General features: G+C 39.1%; 2 protein-coding genes and 2 long non-coding RNA genes across 6 annotated transcripts in view; 3 read left to right on the top strand and 1 right to left on the bottom strand.

The window, feature by feature from the left end:
• Positions 1-16,405, top strand: part of LOC134799486 (uncharacterized) — a 458,421-nt gene that overhangs the window by 160,637 nt on the left and 281,379 nt on the right. The gene's annotated exons all lie outside the window — the stretch shown is intronic.
• On the bottom strand, positions 3,585-9,681 carry LOC134799217 (uncharacterized). 2 transcript variants are annotated; one of them, XM_063771604.1, is made up of 4 exons: positions 9,316-9,681; positions 5,144-5,245; positions 4,940-5,057; positions 3,585-4,862 (listed from the first exon to the last, which is right to left on the bottom strand). In XM_063771604.1, exons 1-4 carry the CDS (start codon positions 9,409-9,411, stop codon positions 3,763-3,765), a joined length of 1,416 nt encoding a protein of 471 aa, XP_063627674.1. In that variant the 5' UTR covers positions 9,412-9,681; the 3' UTR covers positions 3,585-3,762. The 2 variants fall into 2 exon arrangements, with proteins under 2 accessions (XP_063627674.1, XP_063627675.1); XM_063771605.1 differs by lacking the exon at positions 9,316-9,681 and adding an exon at positions 5,337-5,581.
• On the top strand, positions 7,272-8,856 carry LOC134799215 (uncharacterized). Its single transcript, XR_010145358.1, has 2 exons — positions 7,272-8,208; positions 8,241-8,856. It is a non-coding gene; the product is annotated as an uncharacterized LOC134799215 (long non-coding RNA).
• Positions 10,384-11,857, top strand: LOC134799214 (uncharacterized). 2 transcript variants are annotated; one of them, XM_063771603.1, is made up of 5 exons: positions 10,384-10,539; positions 10,725-10,782; positions 10,866-10,967; positions 11,069-11,186; positions 11,275-11,857. In XM_063771603.1, exons 3-5 carry the CDS (start codon positions 10,917-10,919, stop codon positions 11,787-11,789), a joined length of 684 nt encoding a protein of 227 aa, XP_063627673.1. In that variant the 5' UTR covers positions 10,384-10,539; positions 10,725-10,782; positions 10,866-10,916; the 3' UTR covers positions 11,790-11,857. The 2 variants fall into 2 exon arrangements, with proteins under 2 accessions (XP_063627673.1, XP_063627672.1); XM_063771602.1 differs by lacking the exon at positions 10,725-10,782 and having other exon boundaries at positions 11,275-11,856.

Here is a 16,405-nt window from a genome sequence, read left to right as displayed (position 1 = left end):
ATGAAAACAGGAAGACTGATTAAAACATTTATTAATAATAATACATATAATAGCACCATTGAATGTAGCTTAAGTATACTTAGTTGCAAAACGAATCATATTTAGTTACCTACTTAATAAACATTTCATAATAATCAGTCAATTACAGGAACATTTTTACAAATCAACATAGAATCAATCTAACCATAACACTGTGACTGAAAAATACCTATCTATATTGAAGTCAGGTCAATAGGTAACAAATACATCGCGATCAGATTTTCAGACGAAAGGAATCCTTCTCGACGAGGATATTCCTCCGCGCCGCTTGCATTCGGTAGACTGGAATTCCCATGCATCGGAATGAACTCCACGCTGCCGACGACATTCGGTTGAACAGGAACTTCATGGACAGGCGACTGCTGTTGGCCCATTGAAGGGCCGGAGGGGTGGTACTGCGGAGACGAAAATCCGTGGCGTGTCCCAGGAATCAGGTATTGAGATGGTGAAGACTGCTCTTCCGATGAAGAAGGGCCGGAGCGGCACAGCCACGCTGACATGTGACAGTACGCCTCCTCTGTGTATGGCTGAACAGGATGGATGTATTCCGATGGTTCAACCGTAGTATCTAACCGATACTCGGGTGTGGGAACCTGCGGCCCGGCGAAGTGATAGTTGGAATAGTCGACATCGCAATCCTGTTGGTCAGAGGCGCCGCTCACTGGCGACTCTCTTGAAGCGGGGAAATCCTGATCCGATGTTGCTGCGATCGGGAGCCAGAGATCCGTCGGCACAAAGGCATTACTAAGTGTATGCTTTGTTCCTTCGCTGAAGCTCGTGTGGTCTTGCTTGAACGACGATTCTGATGAAAAAGGACCGGCACGACACTGCTGGGATTCAGGGTGATAGTACACCTGCTCAGTATATGGCTGAACAGGTTGAATGTACTCAGAGACCTCAATCTTGGTCTCCATCTTACATTCAGGAGCGGGTACGTGCGGCCTTGTGAAAGGCGAATAGTTGACATGGCGCTCCCGGTGGTCAAAGGCGCTGCTCTCCAGTGAAGTCTGCGAATCCGCTGGCAGGAACTCTTGTTTCGGCAAATAATCCGCCATGGAGTTTTCGTGTTCGTGGTCCTGCTTGATTGCATAATCTAGCGAAGGCTTGTAGTCTCGAGGGGAACGCTTCGGAACAGGAACATCCACCGGCGCCTCACAATTATCCCGCTTCCTCTTGGTTGGTCGAGGTGTGTCTGTGAGTTCTCCAGTCGGGTGTCCTGAGCTCTCGATCTCATCAGATTCTGTAAGCCGCTGCTCCAACGTCAAAACTGCAAAAAAATTATTCGTTTTAGGGCTATCACAAAGAACGTATGTACAAAACATCATTTTGAAAAAAGTACGGTAACTTACTCTGAGCCATAAGATTCTTATTACACCGCCGCAACGAGTCTAAATCAGTGCTATGCTTGACCTGCGAAGCAAGTTGGAGCTGTGTGATTACCGTTGCCAGAAGTTCTGCATTTGAAATCTGCGAAAAGGACACAAGGATCAATATACAACTGAAAATATTGCAAAAATAGCAAGGCATTTCATGTATAGAATGAAAAACTTACGGAACCAGTGACGCCAACAGCCGCAGCCAAGTCTGCTAAAGCACCCGCCATCTCTTCCCTGCGTTCCCTCTCATACTGCGCGTTTCTAGCTCTGCGTTCATTCTGAAAAATACATATATTTATGTTATAAGATCAATTGACTGGTGTCATCAATACTTTTATATACAATACAATAAATACATCATTTGCTCACCTGAGACAAGGGCACTCTATTTTTACCAGCGGGTCTACCCCTTTTGCGGAGTACGTTCTGGTTAACTTTTTTCTCCATGTTTATTATTTTTCTATCACAACAGGCACTGGACGGAGTTACGGGTAGTAAAATTATGTGCTTAAACCCTTATGCCGCTGGTATTTATTATCTTAGGGATGCGCAAACGCAGATTACCACCACCCATTGATAAGGGGCGTGGCTAGCAGCGATAACGCGATACCATTGGGCGAGATAAGGGAGAAAGTTGCAATATGCAAATGTTGCAGTTGCACTACTATAGTTATTAAATTACTATCGTTACTATCATGATCGAATTGTAAAGCCTGCTACACTTTTTGGCCAATAAAGACTTCTTGCCATTATTTTATTAACTTCATTGCACAGGAGAGAGAGAGCTTAGTATGCTCCATTGACAATACATTGTTATTTTGACGAAAAATATTAAGTTTAAGTAACACGCTAGGTATCGCCAGATTCGGTATAACTAGTGAATTTTAATAAATAAAGTGTACCTACCTATTACAAAGCATACGACCGGTTAAATAATTACTCTGTTCAACTGTTATTTACCTACTTAGGGACACCTTCACCTTATAACGGGATCATCTACTTATAAACATTTAGGATTAATAGCGCTTTTAAAATGTATAATATGCACCTACAATTATTAAACATACCTATACCATGTCGCGAAATACTTAAATCATTCTAATTTTATCATTTGTTAGGTAATTCGAAAATCCTAAAATATCTTTGAGGGGTAAATTTATACCCCAGTCTGGTCCATAGGAGACAAATACATCGCATCAGATTTTCAGGTGAGGTGAAAGGAATCCTTCTCGATGAGGATCTAGCTCCGCGCCGCTTGTTTACATTCGGCAGACTGGAATTCCCATGCATCGGAATGAGCTCCACGCTGCCGACGACATTCGGTTGAAGAGGAACTTCATGTTTGTCTCAGTGGACCTATTATGGGCTAAAAGCCTAAAATAAACAATATTTTATTTATTTCTATAGTCAGGAAGTTGGCTGCTGCGGTAGGAGGCCCATTGTTTGTTATAATAGTTATATACTATTTACTAGCAGGTAGGTACGAGTACATACTATTATTACTTAGATCGTGTTAAGTTAGGTATTATTATCTTAGGAATGCGCAAAAAGCAATTGTTATGTTGTACATACTATTATTACTTAGTTGATGTTAAGGTATTATTATCTTAAGAATGCGCAAACGCAATTGTTTTGTTGTACCTACATAGCAGGTAGTTAGATAATATTATCACTTAGTTCGTATTAAGTCAGGTATTATTATAAAAAAAAGCGCAAACGCAATAGTTATGTTGTAAATAGCAGGTGTAGATACTATTATTATTTAGTTGATGTTACTATTACTAATATATGTGCTGAATTTCATGAGAAGGGGTCAAATCAAAAGTAGCTTGAAATGATTCGTGTACAAACAAGCAAACAACACACACGGCTGCTGCGTCGCCAGTTCGTTTTTATTCGAATTTGAATGGACTACATTATTTAGATGTACAGTATTCTTTTGTTGCCTGGATAGACTATTTAACATTAAAAAAATATGTAAGTTAAATAGTCTAGTGTAAAAATATGGGTGTATAATTATATCTTACTCAAAAATATGCCCCACAGTTCTTAATTCACTGACATAAGCACTATGGGACATATGTTTGAGTATCATGAGTGCACCCAGTATAAAAATACTTGACTGTAAATAAATATAATTATTATAACAATAAAAACAGAAAGCCTGACTAAACATTTATTTATAATATTATTTACAATAGCACCATTGAATGTCGCTTTACAAAACATTTTTATTTAGTTAATAAACACTTAATTAGGTATACTTAATCAATTACAGACAAATCTTTACAAATGAAAAAACATTTCCAACCTTAACCTTGACCAATGCGACAGTTGCGGGCTTAATCTATATTGCAGTCGAGTCCATAGGTGAGAAATACATCGCGATCAGATTTTCAGGTGAAAGAATCCTTCTCGGCGAGGATCTTGCTCCGCGCCACTTACATTCGGTAGACTGGTATTTGTATGCATCGGAATGAACTCCACGCTGCCCCACGCACGCATTTGGTTGAACAGGAACTTCATAGATAGGCTGTTGTTGGTCCATTGAAGGGCCGGAGAGGTGGTACTGCGGAGACGAAAATCCGTGGTGTGTCCCAGGAATCAGGTACTGATATGGCGAGAACTGCTCTTCCGGTGAAGAAGGGCCGGAGCTGCACATCCAGGGTGATGGGTGACAGTACGCCTCTTCTGTGTATGGCTGTACACGTACAGGATTGATGTATTCCGATGGTACAACCGTAGTATCTAACTGATACTCGGGTGTGGGAACCTGCGGCCCGGCGAAGTGATAGTTGGAATAGTCGACATCGCAATCCTGTTGCTCAGAGGCGCCGCTCACTGGCGACTCTCTCGAAGCGGGGAAACCCTGATCCGATGTTGCTGCAATCGGGAGCCAGGGATCCGTCGGCACAAAGGCATTACTGAGTGTATGCTTTGTCCCTTCGCTGAAGCTCGTGTGGTCTTGCTTGAACGACGATTCTGATGAAAAAGGACCGGCACGACACTGCTGGGAATCATGGTGATAGTACACCTGCTCAGTATAGGGCTGAACAGGTTGATTGAACTCAGAGACCTCAGTCTTGGTCTCAATCTTACACTCAGGAGCGGGTACGTGTGGCCTTGTGAACGGCGAATAGTTGGCAACACGCTCCCGGTGGTCAAAGGCGCTGCTCTCAAGTGAAGACTGCGAATCCGCTGGCAGGAACTCTTGTTTCGACAAATATTCCGGCACGGGGGCTTCGTTTTCGTGGTCCTGCTTGACTGCATAATCTAGCGAAGGCTCGTAGTCTCGAGGGGAACGCTTCGGAACGGGAACATCCACCGGCGCCTCACAATCATCCCGCTTCCTCTTGACTGGTCGAGGTGTGTCCGTGAGTTCTCCAGTCGGGTGTCCTGAGCTCTCGATCTCATCAGATTCTGTAAGCCGCTGTTCCAACGTCAAAACTGTAAAAAAAAATACGTTAAAGGCTATCACAAAGAACGTACAAAACATCATATTGAAAAATAGTATGGTAACTTACTCTGAGCCATAAGATTTTTATTACACCGCCGCAACGAGTCTAAATCACTGCTATGCTTGACCTGCGAAGCTCGTTGGAGCTCTGTGATTACTGTTGCCAGAAGTTCTGCATTTGAAATCTGCGAAAAGTACACAAGGATCATTAGTCAGCATACAACTGAAAGTATTGCAAAAATAGCAAGGGCATTCCATACGAAAAACTTACGGAACCAGTGACGCCAACAGCCGCAGCCAAGTCTGCTAAAGCACCCGACATCTCTTCCCTGCGTTCCCTCTCATACTGCGCGTTTCTAGCTCTGCGTTCATTCTGAAAAATACATATATTTATGTTATACGATCAATTGACTTGTGTCATCAATACACTTATATACAATACAATAAATACATAATTTGCTCACCTGAGACAAGGGCACTCTATTTTTACCAGCGGGTCTACCCCTTTTGCGGAGTAGGTTCTGTTTAACTTTTTTCTCCATGTTTATTATTTTTCTATTACAAGAGGCACTGGACGGAGTTACGGGTAATAGAATTATGTGCTTAAACCCTTGTGCCGCTGGTATTTATTATCTTAGGGATGTGCAAATGCAGTTTACCACCACCGAAGATAAGGGGCGTGGCTAGCAGCGATAACGCGATACCATTGGTAGAGATAAAAGTGAGTGTAAGTTGCAGTAGTTATTATAATTTTATTATTATTTTTTATACTGATCGAATTGTATTGTAATGCCTGCGAAACTTTTGAACCAAAATAATTATATTTTTTGCCATTATTTTATTGACTTCATTGCATAATGCGATAGAGCTTGTATGCTCCAGTGACAATACATTGTTATTTTGACTTATAACTATTTACTAGCAAGTAGAAAGTAGGTAGGCACTACTACTATTATTATTTAGTTCGTGTTAAGTTAGGTATTGTTATCTTAAGAATGCGCAAACGCAATTCTTATGTTGTTAACATAGCTAGTAGGTAGATACTATTATTACTTAGTTGATGTTGAGGTACTTACCTATTATTTTCTTAGAAATGCGCAAACGCAATTGTTATGTTGTACATAGCAGGTAGGTAGATACTATTATTACTTAGTTGATATTAAGGTATTATTATCTTAGGAATGCGCAAACGCAATTATTATGTTGCACATACCAGGTAGGTAGATACTATTATTAGGTACTTAGTTGATATTAAGGTATTATTATCTTAGGAATGCTCAAACGCGATTGTTATGTTGTACATAGCAGGTAGGTAGATGGGTCGTTCTACCTTTTCGTGCCGATTTGGTGTCCGAGCCCACATCAAGCCTTAAAATTATATTTTTTTACATGTGGTTATTTTTAAAGGGTATGTTTATGTGGTACGGAAAATACGCCAGTTTTGGAATTTGGCTAAACCTAATGATCTATTAAATAAAAATTAAAAACATGCGAAAAATTCATTTCCCTCGACCTAAAATGGCGTACCATTGGGTTCGAAAATTTAAAAACACTATTATTTTCAGATAAACCCTACTTTCCATTATTGTTTATAAATAAGCAAATAATCAGTATTATAATGGTACATGGTACTTAACGAGAGAACGCACTTTTTAATTTTGTGAAAGACTTCATTTTCACTCTAAAAAATTGCCACTCATGCCAAATCTAAACGCGCCTTTATTCACGAATATCTGTGATTGCTACGTGTTTTTACTACCTTAGTCTACCGCAATACGTCAACGAAGGAGATTTCGCGCTCTTGATTTACGAGTAATTTTGGTTCTCCTCACCGGAAAGGCACTATGTCACGGTTACTACTCATTTTTAATATTTTTATCCATTAAGTAATTTGGTGCTAACTATTGCAAAAAAATCACCTTGTTCATAATCTGTTAGCATTTTGGTATATCTTCATTGCTTTTACTTGATGACATTCTAGCCTTAAAGACGATAAAGAAATTAAAAAAAACCGTCGAAAGTTCATTCCACTCCAATTCATCCCTCTCCATTTCTTCTAATATTTTCGGGTGAAGGAAATGAACCAGTTTGGAAGGAAATGAACAATCATTTTGTATGACATGTGATACCTTTTTATGTTTTTAGCCCACAGCCCAAGAGTTATATGCACACATACGCTCTCAAATCATAACTCTTATGTTTTGAAACGTATGTATGTCCCATTCTTTCGACTTCGTTAGACCGTTTGACAGAGTTTCAGGGTATAGGTCCTTACCTATACCCAACGCTATGTCATGGGAATCCTGTTGGTTGTATATATTGCATATAAATAAGCAGATAGGCGCGTAAGCGTATTTTTTTTTCATGGCAAATATTGTAAATATATCAGATAGATACATCATATTTCCAACAATTTATAAATGCGGAACATTTTGGACAGGTCAACCTATTGAAACTTATCTAACGCCTAACTTATCTGCTAATTAAAATACTGAAAACTTTTGATAGTCCTTGAATAAAGCTCAATAGCGAGCCCTCCGACGCTAGATATTTATGAGGAGGGTCTCACAAAGATCTGCTCCCGGGAGCCTCTTCTTGTGCTAAGTTAAAAATACGGGTTGGCCGTATCAGGGAAATTTCTTGTAACTTTGTAACCGTCTAAAGGCCAAGCTTTAGAAAAATCTAGAAAGTTCATGAAACAATGGTCCAACACCATCTAGAACTGGAGAGGAGCGTCCCATTCCCACCCCTTTCTGCGAGTTCCGCAAAGAAAGAGCAGGCAGCTCGGAGCGTCCGATTGTGGCGCGCTTTCCTGCGAGGCTGAAAGCCGAGCTTTCGCAGGAGAGTAGACCTTAAATTGTTTCAATGCCCAAATGCAAGCGATGCCGAAAGCCGGGCTCCACAAAAGGTGTTCAAAATTTCTTTTATCTATTGGCAGCGGGCACAATCGTGCGAGGTCAAAGACTGAGCTTCAGTGGAGCTGACCTCAAACAAGAACCAATAGCCGAATGTATTAAAAAGCAAGGCCGAAGGCCCGGGGGAGCTTCAGATAGGGGCACATTTCCGTAAAAGGCCAAATATCAATCTGCAAGAGTGCAGAACTTTGCTAAGAAGGCCAAAGGCCGAGGTCCGCATAAACGCTGAAGGCCCAGTCCTTCTGATCACGTTGCGCTTCCATATAAGACCTAACTTAACTAAGAGAGCTTGAAATTTAACCAATGTGATCTCGGACCCTCCTGCGGCTTGACCTTTGCATTTTTCCTCGAAAGTGCGACTTGTTGAGTCTACAACCCTATGGAGTTTGTTATTTATAATAATTATTTTGATTATTGGGGCGTACTCGGCCTCTGGCCTCTATCTACACAGAGTTTTGGTGTTTCGTAGAGTACGCTCTTCGACCTCCAACGGCTTCAGAGCTCAAGATCGTGTTTGCGGTCCGCTAGTTTGCTTTTTAATACACAACTATTTGTTCGTCTCCAAGCTCTGCTGTCCTGCAGCTTTACTTCGGCCCGCCGTTCCCTTTGAAACAGCTTATCATGGTCGTGTCCGAAATGTAATATTCTGGCCCACTTCATTATTTAAAAAAAATAGCATCTGCCCTTTACAAAGACGGCTAAGTCACATTACCTACATCGATACTGGATAGTTTAAAATTATACCTCAGTTATTTCCCGAATAATATATTTTATCATAAATAACGATTGTTTTTTATAACAATTTCTAGATAATTTAAGCTTTTTTAATTTCATTTATGTAAGCAGTTTTTTTACATTACAAATCTCATTTAATATGTTTCTAGTTCTGACAAATAATGAGACCGAAGAGGAATACTGAAACATCGTAAAAAGTATTGTTAAAAAGTAGGTTATTATATTAAACAGGTCAACAGGGTAGATATACTTTTTAAAAGCCAAGATATTTATGGTTCCATCGTTTAAAATATTATCACTTTGATTTTGACCAATAAAGTTAATTTATATTTAATCTAATTTCATTTCCTTCTATTCGTGTTTCATTACCTTCCCTTGGTTTTTCATTTCCATCTGTGCCTTCATTACTTTCCTTATTTGTTTTCCAAAAGTATAACTAGTATATATAGGTGCCTTTCTTAAAATAATATACACAATACGTATACACATTCACATTCTCATATCAAAATCTACACTGTAACTTCAAAATAAAAAAAAACCTCAAAAAAGTGGCAAATCGGCACGAAACGGTAGAACGACCCAGATACTATTATTACTTAGTTGATATTAAGGTATTATTATCTTAGGAATGCGCAAACGCAATTGTTATGTTGCACATACCAGGTAGGTAGATACTATTATTACTTAGTTGATATTAAGGTATTATTATCTTAGGAATGCGCAAACATGAGAACAATGCCCATACTGACATATCTACATAACATAAAACAATTTCAATGGCATTGCAACTTACTTTGAGACGCGAGGTTGTCATTGCATTTTCGTAGTCTGTCTGCGTCCCAATAGTTGTCGCGCATGGTCGACGTATGGAGAAATGCGATGACCTCATATCAGCCAGCAAGTTCGGAACAGTCACATGAAACAAGCATTAAAAATTATTAAGAGATTAATAAATAAAGAATAACGAAACCACAAAATTATTTAAATATGTAGCTAGGTATATTATAAGTATGCTTAGGTACAGTATCATGAGACCGACTGCAGACGCCAATTCATCTAGAGTAGGTATCCTTAATTTCAACTCTGATGCGCTCCTTTTTATACGCTTGCGAGCTTGCCGCTCATCCTGACACACTTATACCAACTTATACGTTATCCTTGCGACTTTATACCGAATTATATCACTTGTCAGATAGTCGTCATGTCACGCATTAAATGATTAATGATATGGTGACAAATCCATCATAGCCCTCAATGATGCGTTAAATTAAGTATGTACTTTAACTATGTATGTACAGTCAGCATCAATACTGACTCTGCTACCCTGGAATATCTACTTTTATTAATAGAGAGATAAATAAATACATTTATTTTTGATAACCAGAGATCCATACTGTCATGTTAAGATAAAATAACAATTTTAAATACCACAATAATGCTAATTCAAGCAAAATAAAAACACAAAAATGAAATTGAAAAAGACACATTAAAACAAAATAAATATAAAAATTAAAATGGAATCAGTATATTTTTAAACTATTTTTCATAAGACACACATTCCTTCAGACCCACTGTTTTTGTATAAGACAGTAGTAGGTATAACAGTAGTAATTTTTGTATTAAATATGATATATTTCCATATTTCGTGTTCAAAAGTATTTGTCATAATTTTAGTTCTACATACAGACATATCTCTTTATGTTAAGTTGTTAGATAATCTAGTAACTTTAGATGCGTCATAGACTGATCCGTTAACATGTGTCGCTGACTGTACTTTTTCAGTTAAAGTTCAAAATATCAGTCTCTCGTGATTAATCAATCAGTTTTAATAATTTTTTATAGGCAAGTCACTATCGTTTTGTATTTGAACATATACACAGCGGGTCGTCTAACATTCCCCCTTTCTGGGGGTATGAGGAGGCCATTTCAGGGCATGTTTGAACATATAAAGGAATAAAAACTCTGAGTACCTAACAGTGACGTCATTGTTGAGGAATAATAATATCAAGTGAATTCGGTGAGTTCGGGGGCGTGGCTATGTGAAGACGAGTGGTGGGGGTTAATCTAGTTTATATAAATATCCATTTAATCTTAAGTTCACACATAATTCTTCCTGATACGTCAGACAGTAATTTTCAATCATTTTTCAAGTGCTGTTCATATTCTAAGAAAAATGTCGTCTGATCTGATTAAATCTCGTAGAGTCGTGTTCCGTAAGCGTGGAAGGCCGGTTGGTAAATATCGCGTTCCTATATCCCTGGTAAGTCCTTGCTGGCTATTATACTTTTAATATTTATATATCTGTCTATTATATTTAGTTTAATGTGTCCATAATTGTTTCAGGATGAGCGGCGAGCTCGCAATGCAGCGTATGAAAAGGAGCGCCGAGTTGAAATGAAGGACACTATAGACGAATTGGCGTCAGCAGTCGGTCTACATGATAATGTAAGCACTAATCATATATCACCTACATATTTAAATATTTCTTTTGGGATTCTATTATCCATTTTTATTAAATTATTAATAATTATTAATGCTTGTTTCAGATGACTCTTCCGAGTTTGCTGGCTGAGGTCATCGCATTTCTCCATACGTCGACGGCGCGCGACAAAAATTGGGCCGCAGACAAACTACGAAAATGCAATGACAACCTCGCGTCTCAAAGTAAGTTGCAATGCTAATGAACGTTGTTTATGTAGATATCTCTGTAGGAATATAAGCATTGTTCTCATGTCATTTGTTTCTTCCACAGTTACAATGTTGGAGCAACGCATCGCTGCCGAACCAGACCCGAAGACTTCTACATGTCCCGTGAAGAGGAAGGTTGGGGATTGTGACTGGTCGAGTCAACCCAGCAAGCGCTTCTTACCGAGTCCATCACACGATCCTGAGTTTTCATCGTGTCAGCGACTGCAGCCACGACCAGTTTCCGAGCTTCAGTGCCCTTCTATGCTGGACTCGACTTCCCAGCTACAAGCATTACGGCATGGGGACGAATCCTTCGTTTTCCCGATACCTTGTACAAGGGAACGGCTTTCACCAGCACGGTTGCTCGAAGCGTCGATACCTGACGTTTGGTTATCGTCATCCCCGCACCCTGCGCCGTCGCCATCATACTGCAGCATTGTGGAGTCAAGTTTAAAAAAGGAAGACCACGCTGGGATGGCCACTGTTTGGACATTGGATGCCACTGCGGGCTCACGGATATCTTTGGACCAGTTTGATCTTTGGGCAACTGAGGAAGACCTCGTCTCGCTGTATTTGTGAATATCAATTTGTAATTTATTTCTATTACTGTATAATGACAAATTATTTTATGAATTGTTAATAAATTGTAATATTGTAAATAAAATACGTTTTCTACACATTATTTATTTTATTTCATTGCTTTCATGTCGGTAGATGTTTCCTACTAGGATACAGTTCAGGTAGGCTACACCTGTGTATATATATATCTATACTCTATAGTATATAATAAATCGGCGTAGTTATTTAAAATACTTAAATAGATAAGAGCTAGGAATTTGTTATGGTGTTGTTATCATAAGAATGTGCAAATGCAGATTACCGCCACCGAAGATAAGGGGCGTGGCTAAGCAGCGATAATGTGATACCATTGTGAGATAAAAGTGAAAGTTGCACTTATTATTATTATTATCACCAGAATACAAATGCAGTCAACACGTTTGGGCGAGTCTAGATTTCTTGTCAGACAACAGTAACAAAGTAAGTACCTAGGCAGGTATTGCTATTTGACCTAAGTGAACTTTTAAACGAGCTTTTTCCACTTACCAGCGATAATATGCACTTTCGAAAATTTTATTGATCAATATTCTTTTTATCATTTACGTTCAAAAAGACAGTGCGAAAATAGCAATAGTCTTTTTGGTATGTGGTATTATTTAAAAAATAATAATATTTTTTTATTTTCAGTATTCAGTAATTTATTGCTTTCATACGTACATTACATAAGGTGGTACATCAAAACAAGATCAGTTATGAGCCCTGCAAGGGCACTGCAATTTTTTAAGGCGGTGGTAGTAATCCAAACATTCAGTTTTTTATTGTAGCAACATGCTACTAGCAACTATGTTATTCTTGGAGCTCGTTTATCGTATGGCAGAAAAAGAAAACAATTTGTTCCAGGGTTTGGTTCGTTAACGCCGCGTGTGTGCGACATCGAGGGGTTCGGTGCACAAAACATAGGCGACATGCGTTTTCTAGTAATTCTTAACCGAATCTAAACTAAGGTGAAAGAAAACAATTTGGTCCAGGGTTCGATTCGTAAAAACGCCGCGTGTGTGTGCGAACCTTCGTTTTATAGTTACACGCTCGAGATAGGCATCGGTAAAAATTATACTTTGGCTACTATAAAACGTACCTATATCTCCGGTCAATTGTATGGCGAATCGGTGGAAAGTACATTATGTCAACCTAGCAATGTACAAATTGCAGAACATTTCCAAAAAGCGGAAACGTTCTCGAGAATGTTCTCAGAACATTCTGCAACATGGAAATTTATTGTTCCTCCATCTTGGATTTCTTCCAAAAAATATTTTTTGTCATAGGAATTTCGAGGCCTCTATCTCCCGCCATGCCAAATCTCAGCGAGCTCGGACCAACTTGAAAAAATTAAAAAAGAAAGTCACACATTTGTTTTTTTTTTTAATGCAGTTTGTTTTGTCTCGGGGCCCTCTATGACATTTGGTCGAGCACCCCCCTCCTATCACGCACCGTTTAAAAGTTGCCATACAAAATAGAAGTGGCCAGTTTTCCCGCAATTGTAGCATTTTTCCAAAAAAAAATTTTTCATATGTATCTAGGGAACCCCGAGATTCCGTGACCAAAATTTCAGCGCGCTAGGAAAAACTTGCAAAAATTAAAAAAACAGTCGGCCATATTGAAAAAAACATAGCCGCGTCAAAAACTGCCAGGGTCCCACTATGACATTTGGTCGAGCACCCCCCACCTAGGTCTGACCGTTTGGCCGGGCCGTCATACATTTTTCTGACCGGAAGCGGTAGACCAAAAGCCGGAATTTTCTGGGGGTAAGGATACTACACCTAAACTATCGTGAATATTCATGGTATAAACTACGATAAATAAATAAATTCTCGTTCTCGAGAACATTCTCAGAAGTTACCGAGAAATTCTCATGTGGAAAGTTTCGCAACTTTGGAAAGTTCTCGTGCGTGCATTGCTATGTCAACTATACCTACTAAGTAGTTATTTCGAACCAACTAGGGTTAATTTGTTTCTTGCCTGTAACGAAATTAAAAAAAAGAATTTAAATAATAAATACCTACCTATGTTTCGTGGTGGATTTCAGTGGAGCTTCCACAAATAGTGGTTTCGGTCAAAACCGAATATTCGGCCGCGCTCTCGCTGAAGTGCTAAATATTTGGCAAACCTGCCCTTTAAAAAAAAAGACAAAAATCTTCTATTACCTTTCGACAGATGCCTACCCACAGCAGTTACATAATAACATGGTATACAGCGTGTACCTATATTTTATACGGGCGCATAATTTATCCGTATAGCGTAGTAGGTAATTGTTATTGTTCGTTCTTCTTGTTGTTGCTTTTCTTGGGTCGAATCGTCGGGTTTTGGGGCACCCTGAGTACCCGGGGTTCCTTTAGAGTTAAAATTGATTACCCTTCCCATCAGAATCACTTAATTACCCTAACTTCGAGGCTTTTGAATCAAACAAGTACCGTAAAATGGGGTGAGTTGGGTGAAATTTGACTTTCAAACCTCGATAAAATTTTATTTTTACATGTGAAAACTGAATGGTACAGTATATAATAAGTGGTTCGGACGTTTGTATTTTAGTTTGTATTTTATTTTGGGTAGTTCCATTTCATAACTTTGACGATAAAGAGGACAACCCACCTCACCCCGTAGTGTCTCGTATTTGGGGTGAGAGGGTTTTTCATACAAAGGTGATTTTGAAAGATTGTTGGATCGTTTTTTTTTTTATTACGAATAGCTCCATTTTAAATTGGAATACATTATTTTTGTAGCAGTAGCCTTAAAAACCCACCTCACCCTCCTCTCAATCCTTCTCTCCCCATTCATAACCCATAGCTCCCCGCGAAACTTACTCACCCTGTTTTACGGTATCTATTATCTATTTTGTCGTAGCTCGTCTGACTTGGACCACAGTCCAGGTGTATACAGTAGTGTTTTAGTAGTTCGAGCCGCACTGGATCGTAGGTAAGGGTGCTAACAAGCGCTCCCGGGGCGCTCGCCGTGCTATATTACGAGCTTTAGAAAACTGGGCGTTAGTCCTGTTCAGTAATGAGAGCTCTACACTTTGTTATACGTTACGTTACAACACTGTTTTGTCGTAGCTCGTCTGACTTGGACCACAGTCCAGGTGTATACAGTAGTGTTTTAGTAGTTCGAGCCGCACTGGATCGTAGGTAAGGGTGCTAACAAGCGCTCCCGGGGCGCTCGCCGTGCTATATTACGAGCTTTAGAAAACTGGGCGTTAGTCCTGTTCAGTAATGAGAGCTCTACACTTTGTTATACGTTACGTTACAACACTGTTTTGTCGTAGCTCGTCTGACTTGGACCACAGTCCAGGTGTATACAGTAGTGTTTTAGTAGTTCGGGCCGCACTGGATCGTAGGTAAGGGTGCTAACAAGCGCTCCCGGGGCGCTCACCGTGCTATATTACGTGCTTTAGAAAACTGGGCGTTAGTCCTGTTCAGTAATGAGAGCTCTACACTTTGTTATACGTTACGTAAGTTACGTTACAACACTGTTTTTTATTTAATACCTGTGCAAAAATCGTCTGACTTTTGAAGGTAGTGTTATAATCGGATTTTTTGAGCACACTTTTACTTAGATACTATAACTCTTAAGGCCTGTTAGCCGTGTTATGTTATTACCTCACGATGTTTTGTTTTTATTACCAGAGAGATTTTTCAGATTAACCTCTACCGCCCGCATAACAAAATTTGGCAAGATAAATGCAATTTTGATTTGTCATAACGAAGATTAAAATCACAATGGAATGTAACTTTTTATAGGCCTCGGTACATTCGTATTTTGTAGTATTTTGGGTCAATGTATAATAATTAAAGTGGTGAATTAAGGTCAGGGCTAATATAAGGTCCTCACGCTGTCTTTTTGCAGCGGTTTAATTGCAAAAACTAATAATAGTATAAGTAACTAGTAGTAGTATTATCAGTTATGTTTGACTTATTTTCTCTTCGCAAAACGCTTTTTTATCTTTTGATTTTTACATGTTTACATTATTAACCTCCAGGTCTGTTCTTATATATTTTTGTAAGTTATATCTATATTTTTATGTATGTGTTCTGAACAATAAATAAAAAAATTCACAGATTTCGTGCCTCACACGACTATCGAGCACATTGGAAATGAATCTACGGAATTCGAAAAAATATTGTCGCTGAGCGACGAGGAAGTCTGGATAAGGAAAAAGTTACAAAATAAAACTACAACGTTGAATGATAATTATTTTATTCTTAGACTAACACAAGTATCCTGGACATAACGCATGTGAACAAACAAATTGCAAAATTTCCACACGCGTATCCAAGTTTGAATAATTGTCGCCGTGGCGCATAAGTATAGGAACATATTTCATTTTTCGATTAATAAGCAGGATATATTAATGTTCAAAGTACAAGAAAATTATTACACGGCAAATCCGTAGTCTACTCGAGAAGTGGTGATCGGCAGCGGCGCCAGCGGCCCATTTGCTGCAAGATATGAAATTTTCTTGACAGCAGTTTGACGCGACGAGAGATGACCATAACAGCGTTTGTCTATGTTGCACCAAACCTGAGTTCCAATAGGTACTACCAGGGTTCAGCATCAGCTATCTTGGGTAATGCTCATCATGACGA

Source organism: Cydia splendana, chromosome 18, assembly GCF_910591565.1.
Source record: "Cydia splendana chromosome 18, ilCydSple1.2, whole genome shotgun sequence".
NCBI lineage: Eukaryota > Metazoa > Arthropoda > Insecta > Lepidoptera > Tortricidae > Cydia > Cydia splendana.
The sequence above is the reverse complement of the archived record's forward strand: the minus strand, read 5'-3'. Positions and strand labels throughout refer to the sequence as shown.